General features: G+C 55.6%; 1 protein-coding gene across 1 annotated transcript in view; it reads left to right on the top strand.

Moving 5' to 3' along the window:
* Positions 1 to 13,656, top strand: part of PTPRN2 (protein tyrosine phosphatase receptor type N2) — a 684,054-nt gene that overhangs the window by 627,405 nt on the left and 42,993 nt on the right. Inside the window, 1 exon segment of the mRNA XM_068550211.1 lies at positions 11,128 to 11,201. Within this exon segment, the coding sequence (XP_068406312.1) occupies positions 11,128 to 11,201 (74 nt within the window).

The raw sequence follows: 13,656 nt of genomic DNA, 5'->3' as shown, positions 1-13,656 counted from the left end.
CAGGCCTGTAGGCTTCCTCGGGTGTCAGGCCCTGTAGGGTAAATACCCAAGTTCAAAGCATCCCTTCCACAGAGCCAACCACGGCACGGCACATTCCCGTCCACGTGCCCTGCAGCCCGGCCGGCCGCTGGGCTCCGTCGGTGCCGAGTCAGCGATGGGTCCACAGGCCAGGACCTCGGGCACGTAGGGCGTCCTGTCTTCAGCCTTGGGGGTGGTGCTTCAACCCCGCCGGGACCAGGGCCCTGGAGCCCTTGGACCAGAGCCTCGGGCCTGCCATACGTGGGCCGGAGCCAGGGCTCTGAAGAGGAAGCGCCTTCTTGGCTGGACTCTGGCGCTGGGCGTTAGAGAGGCCGCTGATCTTGACCGGCGCGGCTGTCCCAGAGCCTGACCTAGCTTCTCGCCTGTCCGGCGTCCTGCAGGAAGTAGGGGCCAGTACCCTGCGGAGACAAGTGGGCAGGTGGAGCCTCCCCAGAGGCACAAGTCCAGTCCCAGCAAGTGCGGCCCCGCCTTTGTCCTCCACACTCCTGCCTCCTTAACCGTTAGAGGAAATCCTGTCATCAGATCTCCACCGGCGTCCCTTCCCAGGCAGGACCCTCCGGCGATGGCATCACTGAAACTCTTGCTGGTCTCGCCAGACTCCACCAGGGAGAACCGCCGCCTGCTTCGTATTTTCTGGCTGTTCACTCCTTATGGCACAGAGACGGTCCGCGGTGGAGCGTAGGGGGTTGACAGGGTGGCCTCCGCACGCCCCGCTCCCTGAAGCCCATGTCGACGCCCCAGCCCGGGACAGTGTCATGCGTCCGACGTGCTCCCCGCAGCACCCACGTGTCACTCAGCCTCACTCAGGGCTCGGGATGGAAACGCCGGGGCCACCTCTCTCTGCATTTGCTCCTTTTGCCGTGTCCTCTCCCGTCACCTCCAGCGAGGCCCCTCATTTCTGGATCTGACGGTACCGGCCCGCTCTGCTCCCCCCTACCCCTGGCTGGACCCCACCTTCCCGCCTCTACTTCCCTCCTTGAACCAGCTCCGCTCCTGCCCCGCTTCTCCTCATGTCCATCCCCCACCCGGGAGAGGGGAGTGATTGCCTGGCTCCCTGGGCGGCGTCCCCCCGGGCCACCCACCTGGACCCCGCCCAGCCCGGCAGCATGCAGGCTCCCCTCCTCCCACCCCCTCCACGTCTTTGCTCGTCTGCTGCCCCCGAAGCGTCTCTCCCCCCACCTCCCCCAACACGAGGGCCGTTCCAGCTGAGGCTGGAAGACGTCCCAGTTGGCAGTTTGGTGGGAAATTCAAAAGCGGCCGGGCTAGCGACTTTCCCATCCCTGACAGCCCGGAGATTCTAGCTACACGTGAATTGTCTTTCAAAGGAGAAGGCAACTAGCATTCATGAGATGTTGGCTGGCCCTGTGCTAGGTCTAATTATATAGCTCAGAAGTTTAAGGAATTTAATTTTTAAATTCTATTTTTTTTTGCATTTTTAAAAAGAATTATGCAATATTCCGCTCATCTGTTTCTTAAATTAAAAACAGGAATATGATGCTATTTTGGTGTGCCATCTTAAACAAAAAAACGTTTGTGATTCTGAGTTATAATAACAAGAGAGAGACATAGAGACACGGGGATACTTAGAGATGAAACCAGAGAGAATGTAAAGCCGAAGACACAGGTACGTGAAGATGGACAGAAGGATCTGTGACGCCGTTTCTCGCAGTTCAGCCTTTTAGGGCGTTGCTGCTGACCAGCTCACAGCTCGGCCCCCAGCCTTGCCGGGCAGACGGGCCGGGTGAGGGTCAGAGCGACTCTGGCCCGGCTCTTCTTGGGAGCCACATCACCTGGTGGCACCAGGCTTCGGCCACGTGTGACAGAAAGGTCAGCGGCCAGCCTGCGCACATTGAGTGCGGCCCCCGAGCGCCCCGGGCTGCCCCCCAACCCTCCTGCCTCTCCCCCCCGCTGTCGGACAGATGAGGGTGCTGGAGTTCGAGCCCGGGTGCCCTGTGCTGACGGGATGCCACCCCCCCTTCTGCTTTTGTGGACTCACCTGAGACTTTTTTGAGTCGGGAACATGAACACGGATTTTGAACTTCCACAGAAGGAACGTCTAAAATACATCCAAGGCCCACGGTACTTGACAAAGCATCACTTCCCTTGAAACACACAGAAAACAATCTATTTCCAAACAAACCTTTGGTTTCCATTTTTTTCCCAACTCCCAGCAGAATCCCCGCAGTGAGTAGTCTGGTTTGGCCACATCTGAGTGACCCGCTTAGCCTCTAGCCATCAGTCGTGGGAAATTCTCCTAGATCCGACAAGCAAGCAGGATTTTCTTCCCCTCACATAAAACGGCCACCAAGAAAGTTAAGTGTCCAGATAAGTTGCTGGCTTGGCTGTCTTTTTGTCACTCCCTTTTTTCGGCCTCAGAGCCAGCTGAGTAACTGCCTCTGGATTTGGGAAGGCTGTAGGTGTGTTGGTGGCGACAAGAAACTACCCCAGCAAATTCTGTGAAGGCTTTTCCTTTGCTACATCACAGCAGAAGCTGGGCCGCCTGAGACTGAAGAGCTTTTAAGGGACACGGGGAGGAGGCAGGGGCCGCGTTTCAGAAGCGCCCGGGCCTTCCCGTGGGGCTGTGCACGTGCGGAGCCTCTGGAGATGGGGCCCTGGGCTGTGGGCGCCCCGCCGGAGCCTCCCAGGGCAGAGGGGCTGCTTGCGGGCTGGGGGCCGCGCCACTGTCTGCATAGTTCACCACTCGCGTTCAGCTCCTGCCCTCTCTTCACTCCTCTCCTTGAAGCTGGGCCGCTGGATGTGTAAGACATCCAACCTCCGGTCCCCTGGTGTCTGTGCTTCTCACCGTCCCATCCCGATCCTGCTCGCAGAGGCGGGAGCCGGGGCTGGGCCCCTCTTCTGGACCCGCTCTGGTTTCTGCGCCCAGAGGCCGATCACAGCCTTCAGAAGGGCCGCGACGGGCTGTGTTTCCTCCTTGACCTGGACGTTTCCAGTTTCTGTTCATCCTGCAATGGGCACATCACAGGGCACGGCCCCGAGCCGTCCATCCTTATACGGAATTGAACTCTGCATTCACCGCCAATAAACGAATCCTTGTTCAAAGTCAAGGGGAGTTTGACTCCTGGTCACCACGGTCACCCTCAGCCTTTTGCCCTCCGCACATTTTATAAACATGTTTTACCTGCCTTCGAGTCATAGGCAGAGCCACATTCAACAGTATGAATACAGGGAGCTGCCTACCAAGGCCCCCCTCAGGCTGACTCGGATCCAGGAAGGAACGTTCCAGTGGCTGCTCCGTGAGCCCCTCTTTGCCTGCCGCCCTCCCATGCAGCCCAGGAGATCCCTGCACAGTAGACCGTGCAAAAGGCCAGGTGTGCAATGTCCCGTTTACACCGTCACCCGAGAGCCTGGAGCCAGAGGTGAGCCGGGGCGTCGGGGGTGTCGTGGCTTGCCCCCCGCCCTCCTGACCCCAGGGGATTCCTTGCTGGCCAGTCCAGGGGCACTTGGCAAAGAAGCAGTGTCGCCGGCTTGGCGTAATTCCCCCACACACACTTTTTATTGCAAAAGTTTTAAAATCCTCGGGTTGAAATGACAATTTGATGATCGCCTATATTCCCACCAGCCAGACTCCGCACAGCTGCCACTCCGTATTTTGCCTTCTTTGTGTGATCAGTGTGTGTGCTTTACTTCTTTACTGGCTGAACTATTTCAAAGTGGGGTTTAGGCATCGTGACATCTAAATACGTTAGCCTGTGTCTCCTAAAAGTAAAGACCTTCTCCTGCGTAACTACGACCCCATTGTTGTAACTGAGAAAATCAGTCATCCCCTGTTAGCAGCTAATTCCAATCCATCTTCCAATGCGCCCAAATATTCCAGTTCTGTCACCTACAGCAGTTTGTCAACTAGGATGCAATCAAGGTGCATAACTGCCTTTTGGACTTCGCATCTCTCTAGCCTTTGTAACTTTAGAACAACCCCCTTGGTTTTCCGACGTGACTTGACCCTAACAAGCTCCTCTTCTCCTGGCGGCCACCCTCCCTGGAAACTTTCACAAGCTCTCCAGTCAGGAGGCTGGCTGGTCCTTGGGACGCTGACGGCCTGGTTCCCAGACCCGCTCTTTCCCCCATTCTGGTCACGCACCCGAGACCCAGAGGCCCAGGGACGCAATGAGGTCGAAACCAGCCATGGCCAGACTGTGCGTCCCCAGGACACGCCGTGGACGTGGCCAGCACCCGCTGCGGCTGCACCCAGAGGACTCGCAGAACCTGTTCTGGTCACAGGACCGGAGACCAGAACCTGCCCGTGAACATCGTCCCCCAGCATCCGTCGACCCCCTAACTATCTCCTCTCTGTCCTTGCTGGTTTGAAAAAGTATCCTCTGATAGAGATGGCCACGACGGAACTGTAATTGAATAGATTTTCTGTTTGTTATCTACCAAAATGATGTCATCTACACCAGACAGAGGCTTCATTCGGTTTAAACAAAGGTGTACAGACTCTCCTGTTATCCCCTGTGTATTTTGCACCATCCCACTCGGGACGTCAGCCTTTCTGATGATCCTGGTTTACGTGCGCGCTTCCGTCTTTCGTATGTGATCTTTTACATTGCGGGCCACCCTGGTTTCTTTGGATGTCTGTTTCTCGTTTTCTTACTCAGGATATTTACCACTGTGTCATCAGAACTCTGACGTTTAGGGTTTCCCATCTCTTTGGCTCAGCGCCCTTTTGGAGTCTCTGGAACCACATTCCCTCATCTGGTTATGTGTTAAATGCCTAGCATTCTCTTTCTTGGCCACTCAAAACTTTAAGATGGTTTGGCCACTGTTCTCTCAAGGTTACCATCAGCTGAGCAATTCTGTCCTTATTAGAGTTCAGTTTAGATGTGTAGCAGTACTGGCCTGGGTCCCTGTCAGGTGCTGTGGCTGTCAGCTGAAGGTGGCACCTGTGTCCCCGCCCGTCCGCCCTTGGTCAGCACAGATGGGGACGGGGTTGCTTTCTGGTGACAACATTGTGCTCAGTAGAACACAGACTTCTGTCACTTTGTTTCAACATGCGTGAGCTGCCCCCGACAGGGGCCCTCCGAGGCCGCGCCCTTCGCCGTCTGTGTCCGGCCCGCCTCAGCTCAGCGGGGGGCGGGGGTGGGAGTGGGGATGCAGGTCCTCTCGCTCAGAGGAGATGCGTGGCTGAGGTCCGTTGATTGATGGTCTCTGGGTAGAACGGTGCAGATGGCGCGGTTTTGCTTGGTTGGTGTCTGTGCTCTTATTATGCAGAGTTGTTCTTGTGTGTGTGCAACACGAGTGCTGCCAGCAAACATTTGGACACTGTGCTGCACGCCATCCTGCCCTCCAGGCACGAGGACGGTGCCCTGGTGTCACCGCCGTGCCCACCGTGGCCCAGGGCTGGGTCCCGGAGACTCTTCCCACACAGTCACCGGGGCTGCTGGGACCTCTCTGCAGAGCTACCCTCCCCCTCCTCTCCCTTCCCCCTCCCCCTCCTCTCCCTTCCCCCTCCCCCTCCTCTCCCTTCCTCCTCCCCCTCCTTCCCCTCCCCCTCCCCCTCCCCCTCCTTCCCCTCCCTCTCCCAGGTTCATGAGGGGCCACCTCACGCCTACTGGCTAATTTTCTCATAGAAAGCTAACTTTTTTAGCTGGTAGGAACTTTCTGGTCATCTCGGTCAGCCTCCTCATTGAAGACATGGGGAACTGGAAGACGTTAGACACGTGAAAAGGGCAGACAGGGCATCGTGAGAAAGCCAGGCCCAGACGGAGCCTCAACTCCGGGGGCGGGAGCGTCCAGGCCACAGAGCTGTGTCCTCACCACCTGGAGGCCGGGGTCCAGGACAAGGGTGATATGACAAGGCTGGCCCCTCAGAGCTTCGAGGGGGTGTCTGTCCTGGGCCCTCTCCTCGGCCTTCGTGTCTACACGTCATCCTTCCTCTGCTTGTGTCTGATTCCAAACTCCCCCTTTTATAAGGACGCCAGGCACGGGCTGAGGCCCACCCATATGACCGTGTTGTCACTCCATCCCCTCTGTACAGACCCGTCTCCAAATAAGGCCACATCCCGAGGTCCTGGGGGCTAGTGCACCCACACATCTTTTTTTGGGGGGAACACAATTCAACCTTCAACACCAGGCCCCCCTGGACGGCTCAGTGGTTGGCAGGGCGGTGCCAGGCCACTACCTGAAATCTTTGGAACCTGTTCCTGCTTGGCACAGAGGCCGAGCCCAGAGGGACCTTTTCCTTGCAGACGCTGAGCAGCAAGGTTAGAACAGGGGCTCCTGCTGTGCTGCAGCCCCTGTCACCCACCTATATGGTCACGCACCCGCCGAGCTGGGTGGCCATCCTATTTGGGATTGCCTTTTGAGAGATCCGCAGAGAAGCTGGTGAAACTAAGAAATGAGACACGAGATGAGGTCTTCAGACCATGTTTCAGGCCACGCGTGTGCCTCCAGGACCTGCTTCGGGCGTGTTTGGAGCCAGGAAGCCAGCCGTGAGCCTCTGGCTGTGGGCCGTCACCGCGGGGCAGCTTCCGGGGTGGGGACGGAACCAGCCTGCCTTCTTGCGGCCGTGGGTGCCGGCAGGTGTGCTGACCCTGGGCCCCAGACGCCCCGCTCTGCCCGCCACTGAGCCAAGGAGACGCAGAGTGGGAGTGTCTGCTTTCCTCCTTAAACGTTTGATGGTCCTGTGGTTTGAGGTGTGGGCTTCTTCACGAGAGCAGAGCCCTTGCTCACGGGCTTGCTGAGGAAGGGGCGCTGGTGGGAAGAAGTGTGAGCCGACCTCCAAGGAGGACTCACCGCCTCAGAGCAAGAGTGCTTCGCACTCACGCCGTCATCCTCCGGTTCCCGGGGCTGGGGAGAAACGTGTCGTACACTGAGCTTCTCAGAGTCCCGAAACAGACATAATACAAACATTTATGGCTCTGCCTCAGGTGTGACAAGGCCAAGTCAATGAAGACGTTTCCAGGCGTGACTGGCTGGGAACGGGAGACTGGCGTTAACAGCTGGTGGAGAAGTTCAGGTGATGTTTGCGGTTTGCTAACCCGTCAGGGGACCCAGGAAATTCAGGAAGGAAGTGGTGCCGCTGGTGCCATTTGTGAGCACAGCCCGGTGTGTGGGGTCTCCATGAAAGACTCAGAGCCCCCCAGGCAGAGTGCTGGCCCGTCACAGACGCACCGCATGTTTGCACCAGCCATACCCTCCAGGTAGAGAAGATGCCATCAGCCAGTGTAATGGTTTCATCTCAATCTTAACAGAAAATTGAGACAGCTGCAGGGCCCCAGGGGAATATTGACAGACCACTCGGATGAAGAAATCCCCATGGCAAGTGCCAGTGTCAACTCACGGCTTCTACAGATGCCTAACTCGTGTTACCGCCAGCAGTATCAATGACTTCGTCTATTAGGGAAGTGAAGACTGTTGACTTGTATACATATCAGTACACTCAGACAGTGTGAGGGACACGATCAGGGAGCCTAAGGGAATGCTCTCCTTAAAGATCCATGTTAGGAGATGATGTCACAGGCGGGGGAGGCCTCCACACACTCTCCTTGGGTGGGTTCTGGTGGAACGTGGGCACGGGCTACGCATGGCACGGGCTAGAAGGAAGCCTGAATGGTTAAGCCGCAGTGTCCTCCAAAATCTCCCTCTCTCCAAGGCTCCTTTGCCTTAGTCGTAATCAAGAAGCAATTCTAGACCTTACTCCTTCTGTTGGCATTTATGAAAATCATCCTGTATTTACTGACAACTCATCCTATACCTCACAATGAGTTTTGCCAGTTTAGCTGACTTTTTGTCAGGTGTGTGTCCATCTGTAATCTTGAACTTGTTCCTAAATCCCTTGCTCTCTGCCAGGCCTTACGTGAGTACTTTATAGAAGCCATTTATCACAACAAGCCTGTGAGTTAGATATCGTTATCCTACATTTTGGATGACAAATCTGACACTTTAAGATATTGAATCATTTACCCAAATATCACCAGGCTAGCAGGTGGCCAGGCTGGGTCAAGCCTGGACCCTTAGCTCTGTGGTCTTTGCCAAGTCGATTACTTGATGTTTTAGAGCCTTAGTTTCTTCAACCTAAATGGGAAAATGGACTCTATTCTGTCTATAGCACAGTGTTCCAGGAAGAAGGAGGATAATACATGTGAAACATTAGGACAGGTAGAATGCTACCGAAATTCGAAGCACTGTTCTTAAACACGGGAACAGTACACAATAAATTCTTCAGGGGTTCAGAAAAGGAACAGGCACAGAGGGTTAATTCAGCAAGTTTCTTCTTAATAGGTGTTTTTCTCCTTCCCTCCTTGATAAAATTTACTACTGTGGATCTTATGAGAGGAAAATAACTCAGTTATAGAGCCAGGTGCAGCGGGAAGACACTACCTGAATTTCCTTGTTTCCTGGCTTCTGAGTGAAGTCTCAGAACAAGATCTTGAAGGACACACCCAGCTCTTAATTAAAATATAAGCGCTGCAGTTGTAAAAATTCTTGCTCTGTGGTGTGTGTTTATAACGGGGAAGACGAACAGTATTCAGCCGATCCACAGAGGAGAGAGAGGGGGTTATTTGCTCAGGAGCGCGGCCCTGGCTTCACCTCCACGCCGCTTGTTGACCTTGAGTGAATCAGTAATCCTGCCAGGAAGCCTTGTCTGCCCTGTACATCACAAAGAATCCAAGCAGCCACCCTCAGAACAGGAACAGTGAACCACGAAATAGTTGAGACTTGCCCAGCCGAGTGAAGTGTCCACTGGACCGTCCCTGCTACATCAGCCTACCCTCCGCCGGCCTCTGGCCCTTCTGGGATGGCCCCCGGTGTTTCAGAGGGAGGTTCAAGATGGTCCCACACTAAAAAAAAAGAAGAAAGAAAAAAAGAAATTCACTGTTAATTTTTAAATCAACACATTGCTGCAATATCAAATGTGTGATGGGAAGGTAGAACTCTGAGCTTTGGAAGCCCTTGTCCCAGGCGCAGTGGCATCTTGGAGAGAGTGCCCTGCGGGGATGAAGGTGGCTGGACCGGTACCCACAGGGATGCAGGATGCTGTGAGCTGTCTTCACAGCAAGCTTAGGCTCCGTCCCTGCTCAAAACAGTTTTTCCCATTAACCATCGTGGGTCAAGCTCACCGAGACTCCCAAACTGAGGACACGTTTTCTTGATTTTCCGACTAGAAAATCCAGCTGGCACTTGTTTACTGAACCTGGTTGCTTGCAGGGCCCCATGGAGATGAGAGGGACCCGGCAGCCCCCCAATCCTGGGCGTGTTCAGTGCGACCAGGGGGCCACTCTGCTCTGGGTGTGATCGGCGCCCTCTGAAGCTCCGGGCCCTGCTCCCTGGTCCCCTCCGTCGCGATGGCCAGCAGCCCTGCCCTGGGTAACGGGTTCTCAGACACTGGGAGCAGCCCAATTGCTGCTATTAGCAATGCCTGAAGTGGGCTTGTGGAGAATATTTGCAGTGAGGGGGGCTCCTGGGAGACCCTCGGGAACCCCTTGGAATCAGCTAGAAGCCCTGCTCTGTGTATCCAGGCTTGTGTGTGGGCAGAAGCCACGGTCCCCATTCAGAGAAGGGCCCGGCTTCCGCGCGGCTCACCCCGTCTCTGGCTTTGATGTGTCTGGACGCACCCCCCACACACACACGCTGAGAAACTGGGCCTCTTGAACTTCATTTTGCGGTTGATTGTTTGTAGCGCTTTGGAATGTCAGAGTTGACCGACTTTTCTCGTGGGTTTTATTTCAACTTCCTGCCACAGCCAATTTTCAGTCTCTCAAGAATAAATCTGTGCAGGACCCCGAAGCCATTGAGTCCAGGGGACTTTTGAACCGTTGGTCACACCTTAGCGGGGGGCTTTGGCAGCTGCCATTGTAAACACCTTCAGAACATTCCACAGCGTCTGGTCCGTGTCACCTGTGCTCAGGTAAACACGTCAGGCGTGAACCCCTTCCCCGTCTCTAGATGTTTCTTACCTGTCTTGTCTCTACCAGGAAAAAGCCAACGTTAATACCTCAATAAGACGGATAGGATGGCGTCCAGTCTCCAGTGGACGATACCTTCCAAGTTCAATCAGTTTAGGCCTCGCCAAGTTTCCCAAGCCCCAGAACTGTTTAAAACAAAAAATAAGTAAATAAGGAAAATCTCCCAGAGGAAGAAAAGAAACACAAACCACAGCAAAGCCCCCGTGCTCTCCTGAACCCACTGCCGAGCTGCTCCCAGGGTTTGGGAGCAGGAGGTGGGGAGACGCGGCTGAAATGCCAGGACTCTGGACTTGGGGTAACACACTTACCACCGTGGAAGCCCTGAGCTCCAGGGCTGCAGCTGGGCTGCCTGTCTTCTCAGCAGAAGCAGGCGGTATGGGGGCCGCCGGAAGGCCTTCACTGCCGCACAAGATGATGGAGCTCGGCGCTTCCCGTTTTCAAGTTTGAACCTTGCGGAGGAAGGGGAGGAAGGTGGGAGAAACGGGGACTCTCGGTGGTGCCCTGCTGGCCGTGAAGGTTCCTGAAAACAGGCAGAGAGCTGTCACTGACCGCAGAAGGGTGGTTACTCCAGAACCAGAGTTAGGGGTGATTCACATAGCAAACACATGAAGCTGTGACCGATCACACGTCCTTAATCCCCCCTGAAGCGTCTGGTCTCAACACTCGTCCAATTATTTTGCCCGTTTTAGGCACGTTTCTGTGTTGGTGAGTCCCCACGTGAACACTACTCCCTGCGCCCTCTTCCGCTGCATTTTCTTTTGCTCTTTTCTCCTTGTAAATCTACGTTCTCGTAATCTCGGGTATTTCACCTTCTCTAGACGACAAAATTGTATGTATTGAATGATGGTCTAATAGCTTAATATCCATGTTGATGTTTATTTTCTCTGTGTTACCAAATACGTGTTATTTAAAGGCAAACAACACTACATGAGCTACTGCTGAGGAGCACCCAGCCTTGGCATTGGAACTTGACATAAGAAAAACACGAGGTTCCCTGCACACCCTGACGCTCCACTTCGTGGGCTGAAGGACCCTCGGTGGGGGAGGGAGGGAGGGAGGGAGGAGGTGCGTTGACGGCCTTCAGCAGGACCTGGGGGCAGGGGGCAGCGGTGGCCCTGGATGACGCCCTGCACGGGTTAACGCTCTGCTTTGGGGCTTGCAGACGACCACTCCCGGATCCGGCTAAAATCAGAGAACAGCCACAGAAGCTCTGACTACATCAACGCCAGCCCCATCGTGAGTACTGCCCACCACCCACCAAGGCTCCCTGGGGCGGGGGGCGGGAGCGGGCCGGCTGGGCACTGGCTCGATAGCTGATGGCCAGTCGTCTCCACCGGGTAACCAGCCTCCTCCACCAGCTAACTAGCCTCTGCCAGGTAACTACCCTCCACCAGGGACCAGGGCTGGTGCTCTGCCCCCCTGCCCACTCCTGATGGCTTGGTCCCCAGGCGGGGCTGAGTCCCGGGCAAAGGGAACGTGGTGCCGGGGTGCTGAGCCTGGTCCCCCCAGGGGCCCAGCAACAGCGCCCTGACAAGTTACTGCTGGAACCCGTGACTTTGGGGAAATTCGTAGCTGGTTGTGTAAAGGGTTCCTAGGCCCACTTGTTCCCTGTTTGGGGGAAACAGGAAAAACCAGACCCAAACCTGGCACGTGTTGAAGTGATGGATGACGTGGAAGCAGGTCGGACACTGCTGGTTGGTCTCCTCCGGTCTTTCCAGCGGGCGGGGTCTTCCCTTCGAGGGAGGGGGTGCGGCGGCGCCTCTCTGGGCAGCAGGTGTGATGGAGGACGGGGGAGCGTCTCTGTCCTGAGACCCTCTGGCCGGCAGGTGTTCCCAGCCTCCGGAGAGCTCCCCACGGCCACAGCCTGCCGTTCCCTAGCGGCTTCCTGCCCTGCACCGGGGGAGGGGCCGCGGGGGAGAGTCGGGAGCTGCCCGAGGGGAAAGAAGAGGGGCTGGAAGGTGGGGTGAGTGTAGGTCAGTAGCTGCTGGGAGGAACCTGCCAGGGGTTCTCAGGGCGCGTGGTGGGCGCACCTGGGCCCGCAGCAGAGCGACAGGAGCAGGTGGGGCTGTGTCCCCCTTAAGCCGTGGTTCTTGACGCTGGTCTTCGGGGAGCGTCAGGACATCTCACTAAGTTCTCACATTGGCTTCAGTCAAATACGGGCGTGTAGGACGCAGCATGTCCTGGGGGCTCCGGCGCTGTGAGGTTATGGGGGAGGGGGGAGGTGGCCGGGTGGGCCTGGGTCATCTCTGGATCCGTGAGAGCGCCCTGGGCGAACGACAGCCCCTGCTGTCCTCAGTGGTGACCTTGGACGAGACAGTTCGCCGTCTGATCGCAAGCAGAACCGCTGAGAGTAAACCGCTGCCATCGTGGTGGTTCCATCTATTTCAGTGCATCTGCTGTATAAACCTTATTATTATGACTCCAGGGTGCCGTGGGTCAGCCCCATTTCCTGACACCTCACAACCACACAGCGAGGGCACAGTGTAACACGCTTGCGGTGCGAAAGGGATTCAGAGGGAAGCATCTTGTCTGCACCCGTCCGAGCTCAGGCCTTTGTTTCTGGGGTTATTTTTAAGGAGTCACTCCTTTCCCTCCAGCAGAGTAGACCTCAAACGTTGGCTCCGTCTGTGTTCAGAGGCCTAACTGGAGCCGTTCAATCAGTCTTTCTCAATAAACACACTTGTTGAGTTTGGTATTTTTCCATCAATTCTAAATTCAAAAAACCAAGCCAAAGCCCCACTGATTTACGCATCTCTCGTCCGGTGAGGGTGGGCTTTGTAGCTGCCTGGACTTGCTCCCTACACAAGGGTCATGGTGATGGTCTGTAGAAGGGAAAGAGCTGCCTTATTCCCGCTGGGCTCCTTCCCTGGGATGAACCACGTGACAGGACCAGAATGAGCAATAAAGCAATTCTTTTCACGTCTCAGAGACGGGAGTTCAGTGTTGGGGGGTGCCCGACTCTCCCCCATTTTATGGGTTCCGGCTTCCAGACGTCGGAGCTATTTCAGGCTAAAGTTAGGACTCAGTGAGGACAGGGTGCTGGTGAGAAGCTGCATCTCTCCCAGAGGCCGCCCACCAGCAGCCCCGTACTCCTGTGCCTTCCCCGTCTCTCTCTTGCTGGTGGAAATTCAGAACAGCCTCTCAGGCTTGACGGGGCAGGGACTTGGGTCAGAAGGTGAGGCCAGGAGAGGCAAGTGATTTTTCGGTGTCTTTTATGTTTTCCTTTTATTTCATGCCACAGTTCTTTTTTGTGCAAATTTGGGTTGGAAGCATGAACTAGAAGAAATCCTCAGTACCTCCTCCTGAAATGACTGAAGGTCTGATGATAATGAGCTTCCTAGCAGAACTGAGTGAGAAGCTTACAGTGAGAGCCCAAGAAGCCCGTGACCGTGCAGGATAAAACTACAATAACGACATCTGTCATGTTTGTACTTAGTCCTCATTAAATTTCAGGAAGCCATCCAGTAGTAAATAATGTGCAATCTCTGCTCTGAAATCAGAGGTCATGAAAGTAAATGGGAATTCTGCCTCCCCGCATGGGGTGTCTGCGGGAGAGCTCCATCGGCCGCGCTGGAGCTTGGTCACTGTCGGGCGTGGACCAAGCGGTGGCGGGCCTGAACACAGCAGCACATGGGTCCCCTTACCAGGGACGAGTCTGAACGTCCCAACAACACTTGAAAGTAAACTTACT

Source organism: Eschrichtius robustus, chromosome 8 (genome assembly GCF_028021215.1).
Source record: "Eschrichtius robustus isolate mEscRob2 chromosome 8, mEscRob2.pri, whole genome shotgun sequence".
Classification (NCBI taxonomy): domain Eukaryota; kingdom Metazoa; phylum Chordata; class Mammalia; order Artiodactyla; family Eschrichtiidae; genus Eschrichtius; species Eschrichtius robustus.
Note: the sequence above shows the minus strand (reverse complement) of the source record. Positions and strands in the feature narration are given on the sequence as shown.